At 51.6% G+C, this 16,854-nt stretch overlaps 1 protein-coding gene across 2 annotated transcripts; it reads left to right on the top strand.

Annotated features, from left to right (window-relative positions):
- Nucleotides 1-370: 370 nt before the first annotated feature.
- On the top strand, nt 371-9,834 carry NR2F1 (nuclear receptor subfamily 2 group F member 1). 2 transcript variants are annotated; one of them, XM_059694118.1, is made up of 3 exons: nt 371-830; nt 3,250-3,777; nt 8,791-9,834. In XM_059694118.1, the coding sequence occupies exons 1-3, from the start codon at nt 371-373 to the stop codon at nt 9,069-9,071; spliced, it is 1,269 nt and encodes a 422-aa protein (XP_059550101.1). In that variant the 3' UTR covers nt 9,072-9,834. The 2 variants fall into 2 exon arrangements, with proteins under 2 accessions (XP_059550101.1, XP_059550102.1); XM_059694119.1 differs by lacking the exon at nt 371-830 and adding an exon at nt 1,064-2,588.
- Nucleotides 9,835-16,854: the final 7,020 nt, after the last annotated feature.

Below are 16,854 nucleotides of genomic sequence, written 5' to 3'. Positions count from 1 at the left end.
CAGGATCGGAGCGCGGGGGGAGCGGGCGAGGGGAGCAGGGGTGTTGCGGGGGGGGATCCTGAGAGCCTGGGGGGGCTGCAAAAAGAGAGAAAGAAAACAGCAGGAACCACAACAAAACGCCAGCAGGGCGGGCGGGCGCGCAGCAGCAGCGGGGCGGCCGAGGCAGTAGCGGCGGCAGCGGCGGCGGCGGCAGAGGCAGCGGCCGGTGCCCGGCTCGGGCTCGGCTCCCGCGACCCCGGGGCGCCCGGTGGGCCCCCCGCCCCCTCCCCCTCCCCCCTTCCCCTTCCCCTTCCCCTCCCAGCGCGCCCGCGCGCCCCGTGGCCCTCGGCGAGCAGCTCGGCTCCCCCCAGCGCTCCCCGGGCCCAAAGATATGGCAATGGTAGTTAGCAGCTGGCGAGATCCGCAGGACGACGTGGCCGGGGGCAACCCCAGCGGCCCCAACCCCGCAGCGCAGGCGGCCCGCGGCGGCGGCGGCGCCGGGGAGCAGCAGCAGCAGGCAGGCTCGGGCGCGCCGCACACTCCGCAGACCCCGGGCCAGCCCGGAGCGCCCGCCACCCCCGGCACCGCAGGGGACAAGGGCCAGGGCCCGCCCGGCTCAGGCCAGAGCCAGCAGCACATCGAGTGCGTGGTGTGCGGGGACAAGTCAAGCGGCAAGCACTACGGCCAATTCACCTGCGAGGGCTGCAAAAGTTTCTTCAAGAGGAGCGTCCGCAGGAACTTAACTTACACATGCCGTGCCAACAGGAACTGTCCCATCGACCAGCACCACCGCAACCAGTGCCAATACTGCCGCCTCAAGAAGTGCCTCAAAGTGGGCATGAGGCGGGAAGGTGAATATTTCTTCTCTGCTTCTCTCCCTGAGCTTCGCCCGCCTTCCCGGCCCTCTTTCTTTCTCTCTAGCAGAGGTGGCTGCTGTATGGGGCTGGGGCTCCTGCAGTCCTGGCCCGTCCCAGCTTCCCCTGTCCCCGCTGCCTTCCTCCCCCGGCATCCCGCCCCCCCCCCCCCCCAGCTCGTTGCCGCTGCCTCCCCCTCCCGGCCTGCGCTCGTCTCCCTGGCTCCTCCATCCCTCTCGCTGCCTGCTCGGGATTGTGTCCCTGGGATCGTGAGCTGTGGCTTAAAGTCCCCTTCTTCCTCTGTCTTGGATGTGCTCGATGTGTGTCTCTTTCCCGCGTGTGCGTGAGGATGCTTGCGCTGTGCTGGCATGAACTTGGGGAGGGTGCTTATTTCCCCCAGAAAACTCTGTGTCTGTGTTTTTGCATCTCACTTTCCCCTCCATCTTTTCCTTCCCTTTATTTGAAATGGGGGAGGGCTGGGGACTAGAGTGCCCTGAGTAGATTCATTGCTGCATCATCCTTTTGGAAGCTTAGCATGGAAAAAGAGGAGTGAGATTTATTGCACTTGTAGGTCTAATTAGGGGGGGGGGGGCGCTTCTGGCCTGTTCACTGGTTCCCTCTCTTCTTCATGGAGCTGGGGCCGCCTCCTCCGGAGCTGTGGCCTTGTTTTCACCCCTCTACTTTGAAAGGAAAGTTTGTGACTGAGCTGTGCTTTCATAGTTGTGTCATTTTTTTAAAAAAAGCATGATACTCGTTTTATTTCTTCATCAGACTCCACCCTCTGCTTAAATACTGCATACAAATTACAATTTACAACGGCATTTACCGAACCTTCTGATTTGGCTATAATGCATAGATAGACTGCAGCTGGCATGAGCTTCCACATCATTTAATCCCTGTGTTGTATGGCTTTGGTTTCTTTAACGCAACTTTTGATGTTGTATTTAGATATGCTTCATGTTCATGTGGCAAGAGATGCAGCACTTTTCTTATAAATATATTTAGCCATTTACAGTTAAAGTTTATCTCCTGACAATCATTAAAGATGTCTTATAGTCAAATTAGCGAACCAGTCAATTTTGCAGAATGCAGATTACTCCTTCTTGTAATTGACTTTAAAATTATATTTTATATGCCACAGGAAAAGAAATTGAATTCCTTCAGATCTCAAAGAGCAGGCAAATATGACGACTTCATTTCTAGCTCCAGGAAGATTTTGTAGGCATCTGGGGGGGAGGGGGGAGAAAAAACAACAACTTTGAATTGTGCTGTCATTTAATTGAAAAATAACTGCCAAGTTCAAAACTATAATTAGAAAAAAGTATTCTAGCCATTATGTTTCAAGATCTGAAATTGCATTGGGACTCGCATTAAAAATGGAATCAAAGCAAACTTAAGAAAACAGTGCACAACCTGAAATAAGACAGCTACGTGTACATGGACATATCTACATTAATTTGTTGGGGGGAGAGTTCAGTAGCCCTAACTTTTCCTAGAGTTGTCTTTGTTTACATGGCAATTTAAAACGCTGGCACTGTTGAAGTAAAACATACACATTAAAAAAAAAAAACTTTGGTCAGCTTTAAGAACTCAAAGCATGCTTACGTTTTGCATTCAGATGGTTAATGAATCCAGTGTTTTTGCAGTTGCAAGCTCGTGCATTCACTGGGCAAAAGCTGGCTGCAGGTTGCAGTGGCACCACGCAGGACAGACATTAATTATATTTCCTACTTTTCCCCATAATGTTTGGCTACTGTAAGTTCAACTTTTTTTTGAAATTTTTCAATTTTCTGTTGCTTTTAACAGCGAGAACTTTGTGTGGGGCGATGGGGAGGAGAGGAGAGAGGAGGGAAGCAGGATACTTGTTTTCTATTGAAAAGTTGTAAGTGATTAGTAGCATATGTAACTTGTATCTATTTTAAGGGTAATTCTATGGCATTTTTAGAGAATATGAGAGCATTTTGAGCAAAATGTTGCTTGCTTGCGAATGAAGAGGCAGCTAGGCATTTGCCTAGAACCACAACCTTTCTCTGGTTCCTCCTGTTTGTTTTCTACACTGATTTGTTTCATTCTGGAGGGGGTGAGTGGGATTTCATTGATCTGCGTGCTACTCCTTGGTGGTAGAGGGGTTGGGTGGGACTTTCTTGGGCTTGCGGGGCCTGGGGGCCCTGAAGTCAGGCCTAGTTCTGGCGGGGCTGGGGTGACCAGGTGCGCAGGCGATGGACCGGCGGAGCAAGAGGGCCTCACCCCAGGTTTCCTGCTGGTGAAGGCCAAAAGAGCGAGCGCAAGAGAAAAGGCGCCGGGAGCTTGTGACTGTGGGAAGAGCCTCCGCATTGTGTCGGGTGCTCTGCAGCGCGGCTATGTCCGCAAGCCCCCTGGATGCACATTGCCTCTTTTCTCTCTTTCTTTTTGTCAGCGGTTCAGCGAGGAAGAATGCCTCCAACCCAACCCAATCCAGGCCAGTACGCGCTCACCAACGGGGACCCCCTCAACGGCCACTGTTACCTGTCGGGCTACATCTCTCTGCTGCTGCGCGCGGAGCCCTACCCCACATCGCGCTATGGCAGCCAGTGCATGCAGCCCAACAACATCATGGGCATCGAGAACATCTGCGAGCTGGCCGCGCGCCTGCTCTTCAGCGCCGTCGAGTGGGCCCGCAACATCCCCTTCTTCCCGGATCTGCAGATCACCGACCAGGTGTCCCTGCTCCGCCTCACCTGGAGCGAGCTGTTCGTGCTCAACGCGGCGCAGTGCTCCATGCCACTGCACGTGGCGCCGCTGCTGGCCGCCGCCGGCCTGCACGCCTCGCCCATGTCCGCCGACCGCGTCGTGGCCTTCATGGACCACATCCGCATCTTCCAGGAGCAGGTGGAGAAGCTCAAGGCGCTGCACGTCGACTCGGCCGAGTACAGCTGCCTCAAAGCCATCGTGCTGTTCACGTCAGGTGAGCTGCGGTCGCTAGGAGGGCAGGCCGCGCGGGGAGCCGCCGCAGGCTCCTTTCGGCCGGGGCCGGCCTTCTGCCCCGCCGCCGCGCCGCCGGCCTCGCCGGACCGGGCCTGGCCGGGACTGCGGCCCCGCGCACAGACGCGGCCGGTGGCGCCGCTGCCATCTTGAGAGCGTGGCGGTGCGGGAGAGGCGGCGGCGCGGAGGCGGCAGCGGGCCTAGCGGCCTGGACCCCCGCGCGGGGCGGCGGCCGGTGCGTGTCTCGTGGGGGAGGCGGTGTTGTGGATCGTCTGGCTGCGCGTGTGTGCGGGGTGCTCGCGTGTGTGTGCGTGTGTGTGTGTGTGTGTGTGTGTTTCTGGGGGAGGGGAAGGAAGGAAAGAACGTGGGAATGCGGCTTTCTCCTCTGTGTGGCACGCTCCCTGGATGAGTTTCCTGATAGAGAGGCGCGCGCACACATACATATACACACACAGGTGGAAAGAGAAGAATACGCACAAGTAAATCATAAATAATCCCGTTTTATTGCTGCCTGATTTTCCCTTATCGGAAACCATTCATGTTTGCAGTTGCTGAGGTTATTGAGGGTCGTAAAAAACGGATTCGATCTAAACAAGAAAGATAAAAACAAAAGCAAGACTGTAGAATCCAGAAGTGCGGTAGGCTCCCCGCCCCGGAGGTAAATCTCATCGCCATGCACAACACTTGAACATCGGAAATTTAACAGAGTGCCTTAAAAATATCAAATTAAATGTGGGCGGCGGTAACATGCATGTTAACAATTTCTCTTATGATAGATGGTTCAAATTAACTTCCAGGAAAGTGCATTAACGTTGCCTTTGAAGGCTCTGGTCTGAGCCTCTGAGAACACTGCCCGCCTTTTTTATTATTGTAACCTGCAAGAGGGAAACATATAAACACCCGGGACAGCAGGTAATGGGGGAAATATAAACAAAGCCAGAAGGGACGCTGGTGGGGAACAGAGCTGCCCAGACTGGGGCTCAGCCTTGCCCACTGTGAGGAGGGTTAGCTGCAGTTTTACCTCCAGGATTGCCACTATTGTTTTTAATTCCTCCATTCTGAGAACAAATAAACTATCCTAATAAATCTAGCCTAGAACCAGGACACCCAAAGGCCAAATTAAAACCATTCTTGAGCAGAGGTGGCGAAACCCCTTTCCCAAGGCCTTGTTGAACAGTAAGCAGTGGTGTAATCTATCAGTATTTCTTGGCTTTCATGCGTGAAGAATCGTATTTACGTTGTATTAAAATGACCCTTAAATTTGCACAATATTGTAATGTAGCAAATGTAGTATTAATATCGATCTGAGCAGCAGATAATTTATTTAGACAAGAGCATCTCATTGGTATGCAGGGTGGCCAGAGCTGTGGACTTGGACTGCCCCCCTTTTACTTTCAGTGCAAATACAGGTCTGCTAGTGGGAGAGGGAGTTATTCTTTGCAAGAGGATAAAGTGAGAACCTTAAAACAAGTGGAAGATTTATTGAATAGCCTCCTTGGTGTTTGAATGCGTTTTATCTTAATAAGTCTTCTTGATAGAAACGTGTTTTTCACAAGTGACAAAGAGCCTGGGAAGCAATGACCGGGCTGCGTTAGTTCTGGCAGGCCTGGGCCTGGCTGGCTCTCCACTCCCCGGCTCTTTAGCCAAATTAATCAGGAAGCAAGCCAGTGTCAGGGAGGCTGGGGTTTTTAAATCTCATCCAGTGAGGTGTCTTGAAGCAGATATGTGACTTGAAGCTGGACAGAGGTCTTCTCAAGAAAGGTCTCCCCTCCCTTGTCCTTGTCCTTCCTAAGGTTCTTTGAACTCCCTTGACTTTTCTGATCCCCTGCCCTTTCCCAGAGAGAGGCGAGGACTGTGCAGGCTGCAGAGTAGACTGTGGAGTTACTTAGCTTTTCTTTCAACTTTTCATCCTAAAACATCCCTGTGAAAAGTGTTTCTTTAAAAAAAAGTCCCAAAGAAGTTTCTTCAAGTCTTCAAGGTGCCAGGGGGAGGCAAGAAGTGAACAATAACATTATTTTGCTGGAAAATTGCAAGCAGAGTATCTGAAAATGGAAATAGAGCTGTCAGTAGTAATTCACCCCCCTCTTTCATACAACACATTTCCACTTTTGACTAAACTTGTTTTGATTGCCAGCCAGAAGGGAATTCATGGGAAGCCTTCTCAAAGTCATCCAACTTTTGAGCAAACTTTGAATGATGGAAAAGACAGTTTTAGACATATTGTCCAATGAGGTTTGCTCTGGTTAAGTATTTGAAGCTGGCACAGGGGTTCCCTGTGGTGGTTTTCACATTTGGCCTCCGGATGGTATGCTTAATCCTTAATATTCTGGACAGCATCCAAAGGCTAGGTCATGACCTGAACTTACTTTTTTTAAAAATTCATTAATTCATACACCTAAATATTCCCTCAAATAAATGAGACCTTCCCTGAAAGGAGCCATCTAGTTAACATAAATACAATAAATCCATTTTCAGTACAATAATAACTTTGATTTCTAGTTATGGCAGCTGATTACATCTATATTTCCTGAACACTAAACTCTTCTGAATGCACAACATGAAATACATTCTCTGCACTACAAAGGCTAAGCCGGGAGGGCCTGAACAGTAATGGTTATTTATTTACATAATTTCTTTTCCATATACTGTAGAAGAAATATTGAGGTTTCCCACATTGACACTGCCACATAAAAAGTAAGACATGGATTTTGCACATGCTGACTCCTTTTCTGATCTGGGGTATATATAACTCATGGCGTATAAATATGGACTACATTACACCCCCTGCTCACCTTGCTTTGCTACCACAACCACCCCATCCATCTAAGAGCTCACACCGTCTGTCCACAGTTGGGGGAATCCTATTGCAGGAATATCCAGAGTGGGGATGACTATCTACACTGAGAAGCCAGGCCCGGACTAGGGCCATAGGGCTTGCTTCCTGGCACCTGGCAGTCCGCTGCTGAGCTACAGGCATTCTGCCTTCAAAGGAGGAAAGATATCAAAGCAGCCAGCACAGGGCCCAAGCAAGACTTTCCTGGGCTTCTCTCCCTTGGAGTGGCCTAGCTGGGAGAAGGGTAGTGACCTTGCACTCTGGGGTCCCTCGTCATAAATATCAGATAAATATTTTACGGACCTGAGGGGATGCCATATGGGTCTTTTTAAAAAAATCTGCTGGGGTATCAGTGGGTCCTTTTCATTTTGCATTGTCTGAGGCTGAAAGGGATCCTGAGGTATAATGGGCAGATAATGCATGTAAAGCAAGATATATGTAAATATGAGTCTGCATGCATGGTGGCTATTCAGCAGAGCCAGGTTAGCAAGCAGGGCCAAGGGCAGACCGCAGGGTCCCTTCTCTAAGGAGCAAAGCCCCAAAGTGCTCCTGCCCTCACCCTGCTAGCCATAAAACCTGACTGATTTCCCAAGGCAGGCGGGTGTGGATGCACCCTAGCAGCTGGCTGGAGTAATTAGACATCTGACAGGAACCCAGTCTGGATCTGGGGTCAAAGGACACTTGCCTCAGAAGTTCTTGAATCATCATCACTAGTTTTATTTGTATTTTTGCTCAAGGCCATAGCCTTGTAAATGAAGGTGGTCTAATGTTTTGTAAGCCCTGGTTCTTAAAATATGAAGACATAAAGCTCAGAAACCCAGCAGACACAGGTTTCACTTTGAATCATTTGCTATGTCTTTGTAGGGTCACACTTGCCATTCACCAACATACAATGTCCTTTTAGGGGCATTGCCACGCATGGATTTCTTCCCAGATCTATATATTAGCAAACTCTGCCTTTGATCTCTAGTCAACCTCCTGACTGGCTAAGGGTTCCTCTGTGATCTTCCTGTTTTTGAAATATTCATTATTAATATAAGAAACAACACAGGCATTTAAAGTAGGAAGCCTTCATCTCATTCCGCTGATTCCACCAGCCCCTCCATTTGCTTGCCTCCAGCTAGTTGATATAGTATGAACTGCTGTCTTGAAATATTTTCAGGAGACCAAGAGGAGCCTTGGTTGATGTGAGATAAACACACAGGTTTTGAGATGCCGTCCTTGCGTGTAGCCCCCCCCCCCTCGTTGGTCCTATAAAGGAAGCCTATCTCCCCAAATCCCCCCTCAACTCCCCATCTTCCAGTTTGAAGCAGCAGCAGCTGCTGCTGCCTCTAACCCAGCTTTGTGTCTGATCACGAAAGATGTCTCCTTTCTGCAGCCTGGGGTCACGGAGCCACATTCTTTCTGATTATTACACAGTTTACAGAGATGTGACCAATTTTCAATTACTTGATCTAAGGCACAGATAGCAGTGTACACCCTCACCAAGGCGTTGCTGCGGAGTCCTTGCTTGCATGGATAGTGGATCTCAAATCCTCTCTTGCTAACGCCTGGGCTTGATCTGATTCCAGGCACTGCCAGCCCATGATTCCTTGCCTGCTCTTAAGTGTTTGTTCACTACACAGTCCAGGTGCTCCTTAAGGTTTCTGGTTGGGGTCATTTGTTGGGAGGGGGACTCCACGGAGCCTTTAAGAACTGCCTTCAGGCTGCACATGCAGGGCTCCTGAACACCCAGAAAGCAGGGGGGAGTGGGGCCAAAGTCCTCCCTTTAATGAGCACAGTGGAAGGATGCTCCCCTGGAGGCAGAGGACAGGTTGCTACCACAGCAAACATGGCCCCAGCACCTTACGTTACTTAATCCAAAGGTGAATGAGGAAAAACAAAGCGATGAGAGAGGTTGCTGCCTCTGCATGTGAGTGCTTCTCTCTCCAGCTCCCCTAGGCTTGGTGGGGGGTGGGTTTATTTTATTTGTTTGGGGGCTGGTCGAGGAGTGGGGAAGCATGGATGGGTGGATTTCTCCCATTTTCTCTTCTATTTCTTTTTTTCTCCTTTTCTCCTCAAAAAAAGATTATTTTAATGGCTTGCTGTTTGTGCTTTTGCTGTTCACTGACCTAACCATGTGCCCACTCCCCTTGTCTTTCCTTCCTGTGGCTGCTTGGGCAGATGCCTGTGGCCTGTCGGATGCCGCCCACATCGAGAGCCTGCAGGAGAAGTCTCAGTGTGCGCTGGAGGAGTATGTGAGGAGCCAGTACCCTAACCAGCCCAGCCGCTTTGGCAAACTGCTGCTGCGCCTGCCCTCCCTGCGCACAGTGTCCTCCTCAGTCATCGAGCAGCTGTTCTTCGTCCGTTTGGTAGGTAAAACCCCCATCGAAACTCTCATCCGTGATATGTTACTGTCTGGGAGCAGCTTCAACTGGCCTTACATGTCCATCCAGTGTTCCTAATCCTTGGGCACTTCCCACCTGCCCCCACCTCCTTAGAGACTCAGAGGACCTGCGGGGCCATGGACTCCAAAGCCTGGGGGACCGGGCAGCTGATGCAGGGTGCAGTGTGCGGGGCAGGGTGGGCAGGGGGGAGGAGGGCCGGGAAGGCAGGAGCAGCCCACCCTACAGAAATGCAACCCAAGCTACAATCCAGGAGAAAAAGAGACTCTTTTAGGATCAGATCTGTGAACACATTGGAAAGGAAAGGAAAAGGACCTTGTGTCTGGTGAGAAAAAGAAAACAATCTTTGGAAGAGAGGACCAAGAGAATTTTAATAAAACAGAAGGAGACTAATGGACCTTCCAGGATTTATTGTGGACGGATGTGGATATATTCTGTACAGAAAACAACACATGGAAGTGGACTGAATCCTATGTAGAAACACACACACACCCCCAAACATGGTTATTCATTTTGTAAGATACTAGTCTTTATTTTCATTTTTTGTAAAATTTAAACATCGTATGCACATAAAAAAGGAAACAAGAATTAGGGGAAAATAACATTTTCCAAATAATTATAAAAAATTGTCCTGTGTCTATGTATCTATATCTGTTTTGTATTTTTTTCTGGTTCCAAACCAGATTTCCTGTGATTCTATACTAATAATTTTTGATATAACCCTTTGCTTCTTATAATGAGTGCGATATATGTTGTCAAGGCTGTTCTTCAAGAATTAAAATTGAAGTGAAAATTTAAACAAAAATAAAAGAATTTAGCAAAACCCATGCGTCTGGTTGTTTGACAGATGTCATCAGTGCAAAAGAACACTCCAATTAATCTCCACTCCAATTCTTATTAGAAGGGGGGGGGTTAAGAGGGGGAAACTTTTAAGGTCTATTACCAAGTTGGCTAGATTTATTTCCTAAACCAAGTCACTGCTTGGTTTTGTAAATTTAGAGGGCCAGGCTCTGCGTGGGCCATTGTGGTCCCAGACGACAGGGAGCCTTGGTTGCAAACATCCCACGTGACCTTGTGGGTGGTGGTGGTGGGCTGCTGGTGGGCTGCTAGAGGGCTTGCCTGCAGCTGGGCCTCAGGCTGGCAAACCTGGTCACATGGCTGGTCCAGGCTCAGGTACTACTTGCTTCCGGGACTGCATGTGGGTCTTGCCTGGCTGTAGGGGTGTGAAGCACTAGAAGAGGAGGGTCAAGGGAGGGAAAGCTTTGCTCGGGCACCTCTGTACCTCATGCCTGTGATGGGAGGGTCTGGCCTCTCCCTAGCCCTGGGAGAGGTGGGGCCTCAGTGCTGGGAGCCCTGGCTTTGCTCCCTCTGTGGTCCCCTGCAGAGGTGGCAAGGGTACGCCCTTTTCCATACCCTGTGACGGGTCCCATGCAGGGCCCTCCAGGTGTATTGGGTGGGTGGAAGGGCCTTGCTGTGGCCCTAAGGGTGGTGGGCCTGGGACCTGGGAGTGGGGGAGCTAGGCTGGAGCAGGTCCTTTCCAGAAGGGTGTTTGGGTCCTAGTGGCCCCGTCAGGGCAGAACCCTCCCGCCAGGCCTCTCCTCGGGTGTGCTGGGGCTGCTCTCTCACACAGCGTTCAGAGCAGGGCTGTTTTATAAATCACAGGCGGCACTTCGAGAGCACACACTGCCAAAGGAGCTTTTTCTTCCCGTATTAATAAAGCTAGATCTTTTAAAATAACACCTCTCAACCGCCCCCCCCCCCCCCGCCTTCCCCAGCCCCAAACAGGCCCTATTCAGGCTAGCGTGTCATTTTTAGAAGCAATTGGCAAAGTTTTGCTTTCAACTTGCTATCTAGAAGTCTCCAGGTCCCCACCCCACTCCTTTAAAAACGCATTAAGGAGCTCCTACACTCCAACCAGCTTGCCTTACAACCAGCGTGGAGTGTGGATACTCCGGGCAGAGCACAGTTCAGGCAATGCCCTGCACTCTGTGGAGAAGCCCTGCACGTCCATGATCCCAGCCAGCCCGCCTGCAGACTGCCGGAGCCCTACCACAGGGCGTGTGGCGTGTGGAGTCCCTCCTGCCCTCTAACTGGTCCCACTCAGAAATGCCCCTCATCCTCCCCACTGCACTCAGGAGCTCTGTCTTTGTACCTAGGGTAACCCAAGGCAGTTGGGTCAGATTTAACCACTGATCGCCTCCCAAGAAGTCCTCGGGCTGATGGAGGAGCTGCGGGGATTGGGGTGGGATGGGCTGCAGCCAGGGCGCAGGGTGGGGGAGGGGGGAGCCAAGCTGTGTCACCAAGAGCTCCCCATCTTTCCTGCTTTTCTCCAAATGAGATGTAAATATATTCATTACAGTGTGATCCCTCTGATGAAAACAGATAAACATTTTCATAGGTCAGAAACGTATTTTTTCAATTAATTTCAATATGGAGGCCCAAGCTCAAGGCACCCAGTGTGGGACTGGCCAGAAACCGAGGCCTGGATTGGAGGAGGCACTCGCTCCAGGGCCCAGCGGTGTCAGTACTCACTTTGCTGTGCCAGGCAGGCTGGCATGTCACCCACTGCCCACTGCCTGGGAGTCCCTGGGGCCTTGCCCCCCCCCCCCCCCCCCAAGAGCCAGCTCAGGAAGAAGAGCAGCCCATCCCAGGCCTCAGAGTTCCCCACAGGCTCAGGCTGAAAACCGGGAGGCCCTGGGCTGGGCGGGCAGGCTGGGGGCTGGCAGCAGTGCGCTTCCCCTCTGCTGTCTCCGTGGTGGCTGGGGCAGTCCTCGCCGGCATTACACACAGAGGCAGCCGTCTTACGAGGTCTCTGTGTGTCTTTGCCAGGGAGACAGAGCCTCCCCGACTCAGGGGCCTGGCGGGCGGGCGTCCGCGGGGCAGGACAGGCGGCTTTCTCTAGCTGTGCGTCCGGGAAGGGTTAGGATCCCAGATCCAGGCATCAGAGCCACTGCGTGAGCCTCTGGCCACCAGGAATCGCCCTTGAGGCTCCGATCTACAGGCTGCGGGGCAGGGCTGACCCGTGGGCCCAGGCGCGGGGCCGCCGGGCAGTGGGTGCCGAGGGCAGCTCCACAGTAGCCAGCCTGCCCCTCTCGGGTCCCGCGCCTCCTCGGCCCTGGAAGCCACGGGGCAGAAGGCGACGCGGCGCAGGTGGGAGTCGCTGCCTGGGTGGCCGCCTGGAGTCCCCCCAGCGGTGAGCTGAGCGCCAGGGGGAGCCGGCACCCGGTGTGCGGCGCAGGCAGGGGAGCAGCCGGCCTCCCGGACGCCCGCCCAGCGGCCTGGGCCTGCCTGGCCGCCCTGAGGAGTGGGAGCGGAGGCTGGGTGACTGGGCGAGGCAGGGCCCACGGGTCCCACGGCCAGCGACCTGCATCTGCACAGAGCGGCCCACGCAGGAGGACTCCCCTCTGGAAACTACCTGTGACATATGCAAGTCAAGCGTCCCCTTTCCCACCGGAACACCGGAGCCACCAGAACTCTAAGGGCTTGGAAGTCGGTTTAAACCTTAAAACATCAGAAAGGCCATCCCGGCGCGCTTTCCTGCGGCAATCTCTGGGGAGTGCGGCTGCGCCTCCTCTGCCTCCTCCGAGGCCCGGACAGGAACCGGCGCGAGGGGTTCCAATACGACCTTGCCCCCGCGGGCACACCCCAATCTGCTACCAGGCGTGGCGGGTCCCCAGGGCGGGGTGGGGGTGGGGGTGAGTGTGGGGGTGGGGCAACGCGAACAACCCTGCCTTTCCAGACCCCTGCCCCTCCGGCTGGTGCGGGTTGGCCGTCTCTGGCCACCAGGTCCCAGAGGCCTCACCGCCCGGCTGTGCGTTCGGGGGCACTGGAGACCCACCTGAGCTTGTCTGCTTGGAGCGGGCAAAAAGTTTATTTTTTTAAATCCTCCTTCTCCTCCTCCTCCACCTCCTCCTCCTCCTCCTCCTCCCTCTCCTCCTCCTCCTCCCTCTCCCAGGCAGTCCTTACATCTCCCACAGTGTAGCGTCACCTCCAGAAGCTCCTTGGTCCCTCAGGACAAATCGCCTGATGCCTGCGGAGGGGAAAGCATGCAGGAGCGTGGGGTGGGTGTGCAGGAGTCACAAGTGGCAACTAATAAAACTCTTGTTAGAGGGCCTGCTCGGCGTCCGCCGCGTCACTGCGCCTTTAACTTGGAAAGCCAAAGAGTTGTATTCCTAAATGAGTTAAAGACCCATTTACCTCTGTCGTGTTCTATTCATCAAGCCACAAGTTGAGAGTTCCTAACATGAAACTATTTGTTTGCTTACACAACCAGCTGGGCGCAATTTCACGTCTGAGATATCTATCTGAAAGCGCCTCTCATTTATTATCTCTCCCTGTCAGCGAAGCCATTTCCCAGCGCCCCCTCCCCCCTTGGAGATTATTTATTTATTTGTCTATCTATTTATTTACTGATTTTTTTATTTGTGGTGGGACTTCTTTGCCTGTGAGGACCTGGGCGAGGAGGGCTCCCGGGGCGCGACTGCTGCCTGCGCGGCTTGCGGGGCGCCCCGAGCTGGGACGGGGTGTGGCAGAGGCTCTCTCGCCGCCACCGCTGGCCCCCGCCCGTGTGCGGGCGGGCGGGCAGCCGATGGGCCTGGCCAGACACAGCTGCCTGTCTCCCTGGATGTCCCCCTGCTAGCTCTCCCCAAAGGAAGCCTCAACCACCTGTGCAAGGCGAGGATGGAAGGGAGGCGAGGGAGGGGGGCCGAGGAACCTCTCCCGGAGTTGGGGGCCCAGGACACGGCTTTGAGATAGGCGTTCACAAAGCCTCACCTAGTCCCAAGGGGCCAATTTCCTCTTCGGGCCGGAGCTGGAGTGAGTAACCAAGATGTAAATAGTTGTGCGATGGGTTGGGGGAGGGGGCAGCGCATTTATTGTGTGTGCGGAGGGGAGAAGGCTGCACGTGGTTTCAATTTTAAAGCACAAAGAAATAACATGCAACGCAGAAAAGAGGTTTGTGAATGTAATTGAGAGGAAAGAAAACAATTAACACGGTGCAAGGTGGCACACTCCACCCCTCGCCTTCTCTCCTGCCCCAATTTTGAGAAATCCGGATCTTGTCCATAGAGTAGGTCTAGGCAGTTGGTTCCGGCTGATAAGGGAATCTCTGATGGAGATCACAGTGATGGGTGGATAATGGTGTCTACCCATCTCCTAGTCTGCTAAGGCCTTCTCCAACCAGGCTGGAAGCAAGGGATCAAATCCTCAAGTCCAGCGTCTTAAATGTCCCCGGTTGTAAAGATGGAAAGGAGAAGGGGCGTCTGCAAGGGAGGGGAGACGGAGAAGGAGAAAGAGATAGCGAGGGATTTCTTTAAGGCAGACCAGGCTGGTCTCTGCAGGCTATCCTATTGTGTTGATTTACGAAGACATTTGCTGTATATAACGTTTAAGGCTGATAATATCATTGCGCAGCCAGATAAATAAAGCGTTGGCCCAATGGTGGGGTCAGCGATCGATCTCTGGGCTCAGAGGAAAAAGGAGAGAGACAGGGTCGAGCACGAGGCTCCGTCTGTGTGCTTGTCAGTCGGCAGGCGGGAGCCCGCGTGTGTGTGAGCGGCAGGGTCTGCCAGAGAGAACCACGTCTTCAGCTGGCCAAGAGGCTCATTAGCATTCCCAGCCCATGGACCTGCGCTGACAACTAACAGAGATATCCCGCTCACCACCCGGCCTCCTCTCCTTTTGTCTTCAGATCTGGAGGAGAGAAAGATTTCTCGGTGGAAGCTGGAGCCTGAACTTCCATGTGACTGTTGGAGATTCAGGCTATTTTTTTTTTTAAAAGGAGGTTCCAGGATCTTGCCTGATGGTTCACTCTGCTTTTAAAAAAACTTCCTTCCTAAAGAAGGAACTTTTTGGCTTTTCTCTCTCAAAGTGTAACATGCCGTGGAAACTCCAAACTTAAATGAGAGAGAAGATGTCCTCTGAAAACATTTTGCCATTTCTCCTTGTTGACACTGCGGAGAGGTGGATGTTTATATGTTTGGCTCACATGCACATGTGAAGTTGGTACTTTCAGTTAAAGACTTCTAGAGCATAGCAACCAGGGATTGTTTGAGCTTTTTTGTTTCTCTTCTTTTTCTGCTTTTTTTTTTTGTCATGATAAAGTTCATTTTCTTTTCTACAATAAATGTCCTACTTTATCACTCTCCCTTGTTTAAATAAAGTACATTGTTCAAAATTAAATGGACCTAATTTTGTATCAACTATCAGGAAGAAGCAATTTCATGAGGCCTCCACTACTTTAAGAAACATTTTAAAATGAGACTCATTTATGAAGCTTTAATCACCTTATACCTATTCTGGGGAAAGTGTCTGTTAGCCATATCACACAGGAATAAATATGTGTCCACTTGGCTCTCCTGGATCCTGTGCCTTCAACTTCTTCTAAGGAGGCAGGTAGTTTTACATCAGAGTGTACAAATTATCCCATGTTGACAGATGTTTGTCACTTAGTAACTTCTTTCCAAGTTTCCCCCCTCCCCTACGCCTTCTTTCTAGCTTGCTTTGTTGTTTTAAAATATGCATGTCTCTCACTGGAATGCCAGTCACGAGTACAAACTTTGTGTCCAACCTCCCACATGAAATGATCCTTTTAGAGGGAACTCGATATGTCTCAATCTGCACTTCACTCAAAGCCTCTGGGCACTGGCCACTCACTCACTGGTCCTGGCTCCAAAATAACTCAGCAGAAACGAGTTTCCAACCAAAAATCCCCTCGAATGTCTCCCAGGGAAGAAATATAGCTCCTATAATTAAAGGAGGCAACGGCCAGAGGGGGACTGCAGCCGGCAGCCAAAAAAAGTAAGAGTTTTATTTATTTGCTGATTGAACTTGGTTTGTCATAACCAGCAGGTTTATCCACACTGGAAGTGCTGGAGGTTTGTACTGTGTGTGCATAAGAGGGAGAGGTGGGGAGGGAAGGAAGGGGAAGAGAGAATGGTGTGGAATAGGCAGAATGAAAGAGACAAGGGCAACAACACTGGGAGAGGGAAAATGATCTCTGTGGACCATGTAATGTAGGAAATTTCCTAACACCAGATTTGCAGATTTGAGTAAAAACTTGCAGCTGAGAAATATGGGGGATGGGGAACTCAGAGGAGATGAGGGGATAATTGTAGTTAACTCCTAAATGTGGGGTATCATCAGGAAAAGGAAGACTCTGACTGTTTTCCCTAGAAAACTAGTGGGACAGCAGGAAAATTATGAGCTGTGCTGTGTGTGGCGGTTTTGGTGTGTGGGGGGTGGAATTTATAACCAGAGGAACTGCAGAGAAGGGAAGAAGTTTCAGGACTCAAAGCAGAAGTGTCATGGAGCTAGGAGCCCTCCACCATCCTTGGCAAAAGTTGCCTAGTAAGTGTGGGGTGTGAAATCTTCTCTAGAAGACACCAGGTTTGCTTCTTATTTTAATGATGTTTACCTATTTGTGCTGATTCTGGCATTAGACGCAGGTGTAGGATGATTGGACTCACAGGATGGAGAGCACCTCCCAATCTCTTCAGACCACCCCCCCATACCCCCCAAAAAAGCTTCAAAACAGAAGGAGTACTCAGCCAGGGCAGCTCATTTCTATTAAAATAAAGGCAAAACTTTAGCACTGATGAAAAACAGATGAATTTTTTCTCCCTCTCTCTGAAACAGTTACTCTCCTTCACTGATGTGAAGTGACGTCAGCAATGCCTGTCCTATCCCCTTGGAGAGAAGGGAGTGAGGAGGAGGGGATGGAGGGAAGGAGCTGGGAGAAAGGGCTACAGAAAAAGAGAAAGAGCTAGGCAGAGAGAAGAGGATGGAGGGAGGGGTGGGGAGGCGAGAATGAGAATGAATATCCGATACTTTGGGGCCAAAATTC

The sequence above is a fragment of the Myotis daubentonii genome, chromosome 4 (genome assembly GCF_963259705.1).
Source record: "Myotis daubentonii chromosome 4, mMyoDau2.1, whole genome shotgun sequence".
NCBI lineage: Eukaryota > Metazoa > Chordata > Mammalia > Chiroptera > Vespertilionidae > Myotis > Myotis daubentonii.
The sequence above is the reverse complement of the archived record's forward strand: the minus strand, read 5'-3'. Positions and strand labels throughout refer to the sequence as shown.

Coding starts and splice junctions, on each gene's coding strand:
- NR2F1 (XM_059694118.1), top strand. CDS start 371: ATGGCAATGGTAGTTAGCAGCTGGCGAGATCCGCAGGACGACGTGGCC. Junction 831..3,249: donor AGTGGGCATGAGGCGGGAAG/GTGAATATTTCT, acceptor TCTTTTTGTCAG/CGGTTCAGCGAGGAAGAATG. Junction 3,778..8,790: donor CATCGTGCTGTTCACGTCAG/GTGAGCTGCGGT, acceptor CTGCTTGGGCAG/ATGCCTGTGGCCTGTCGGAT.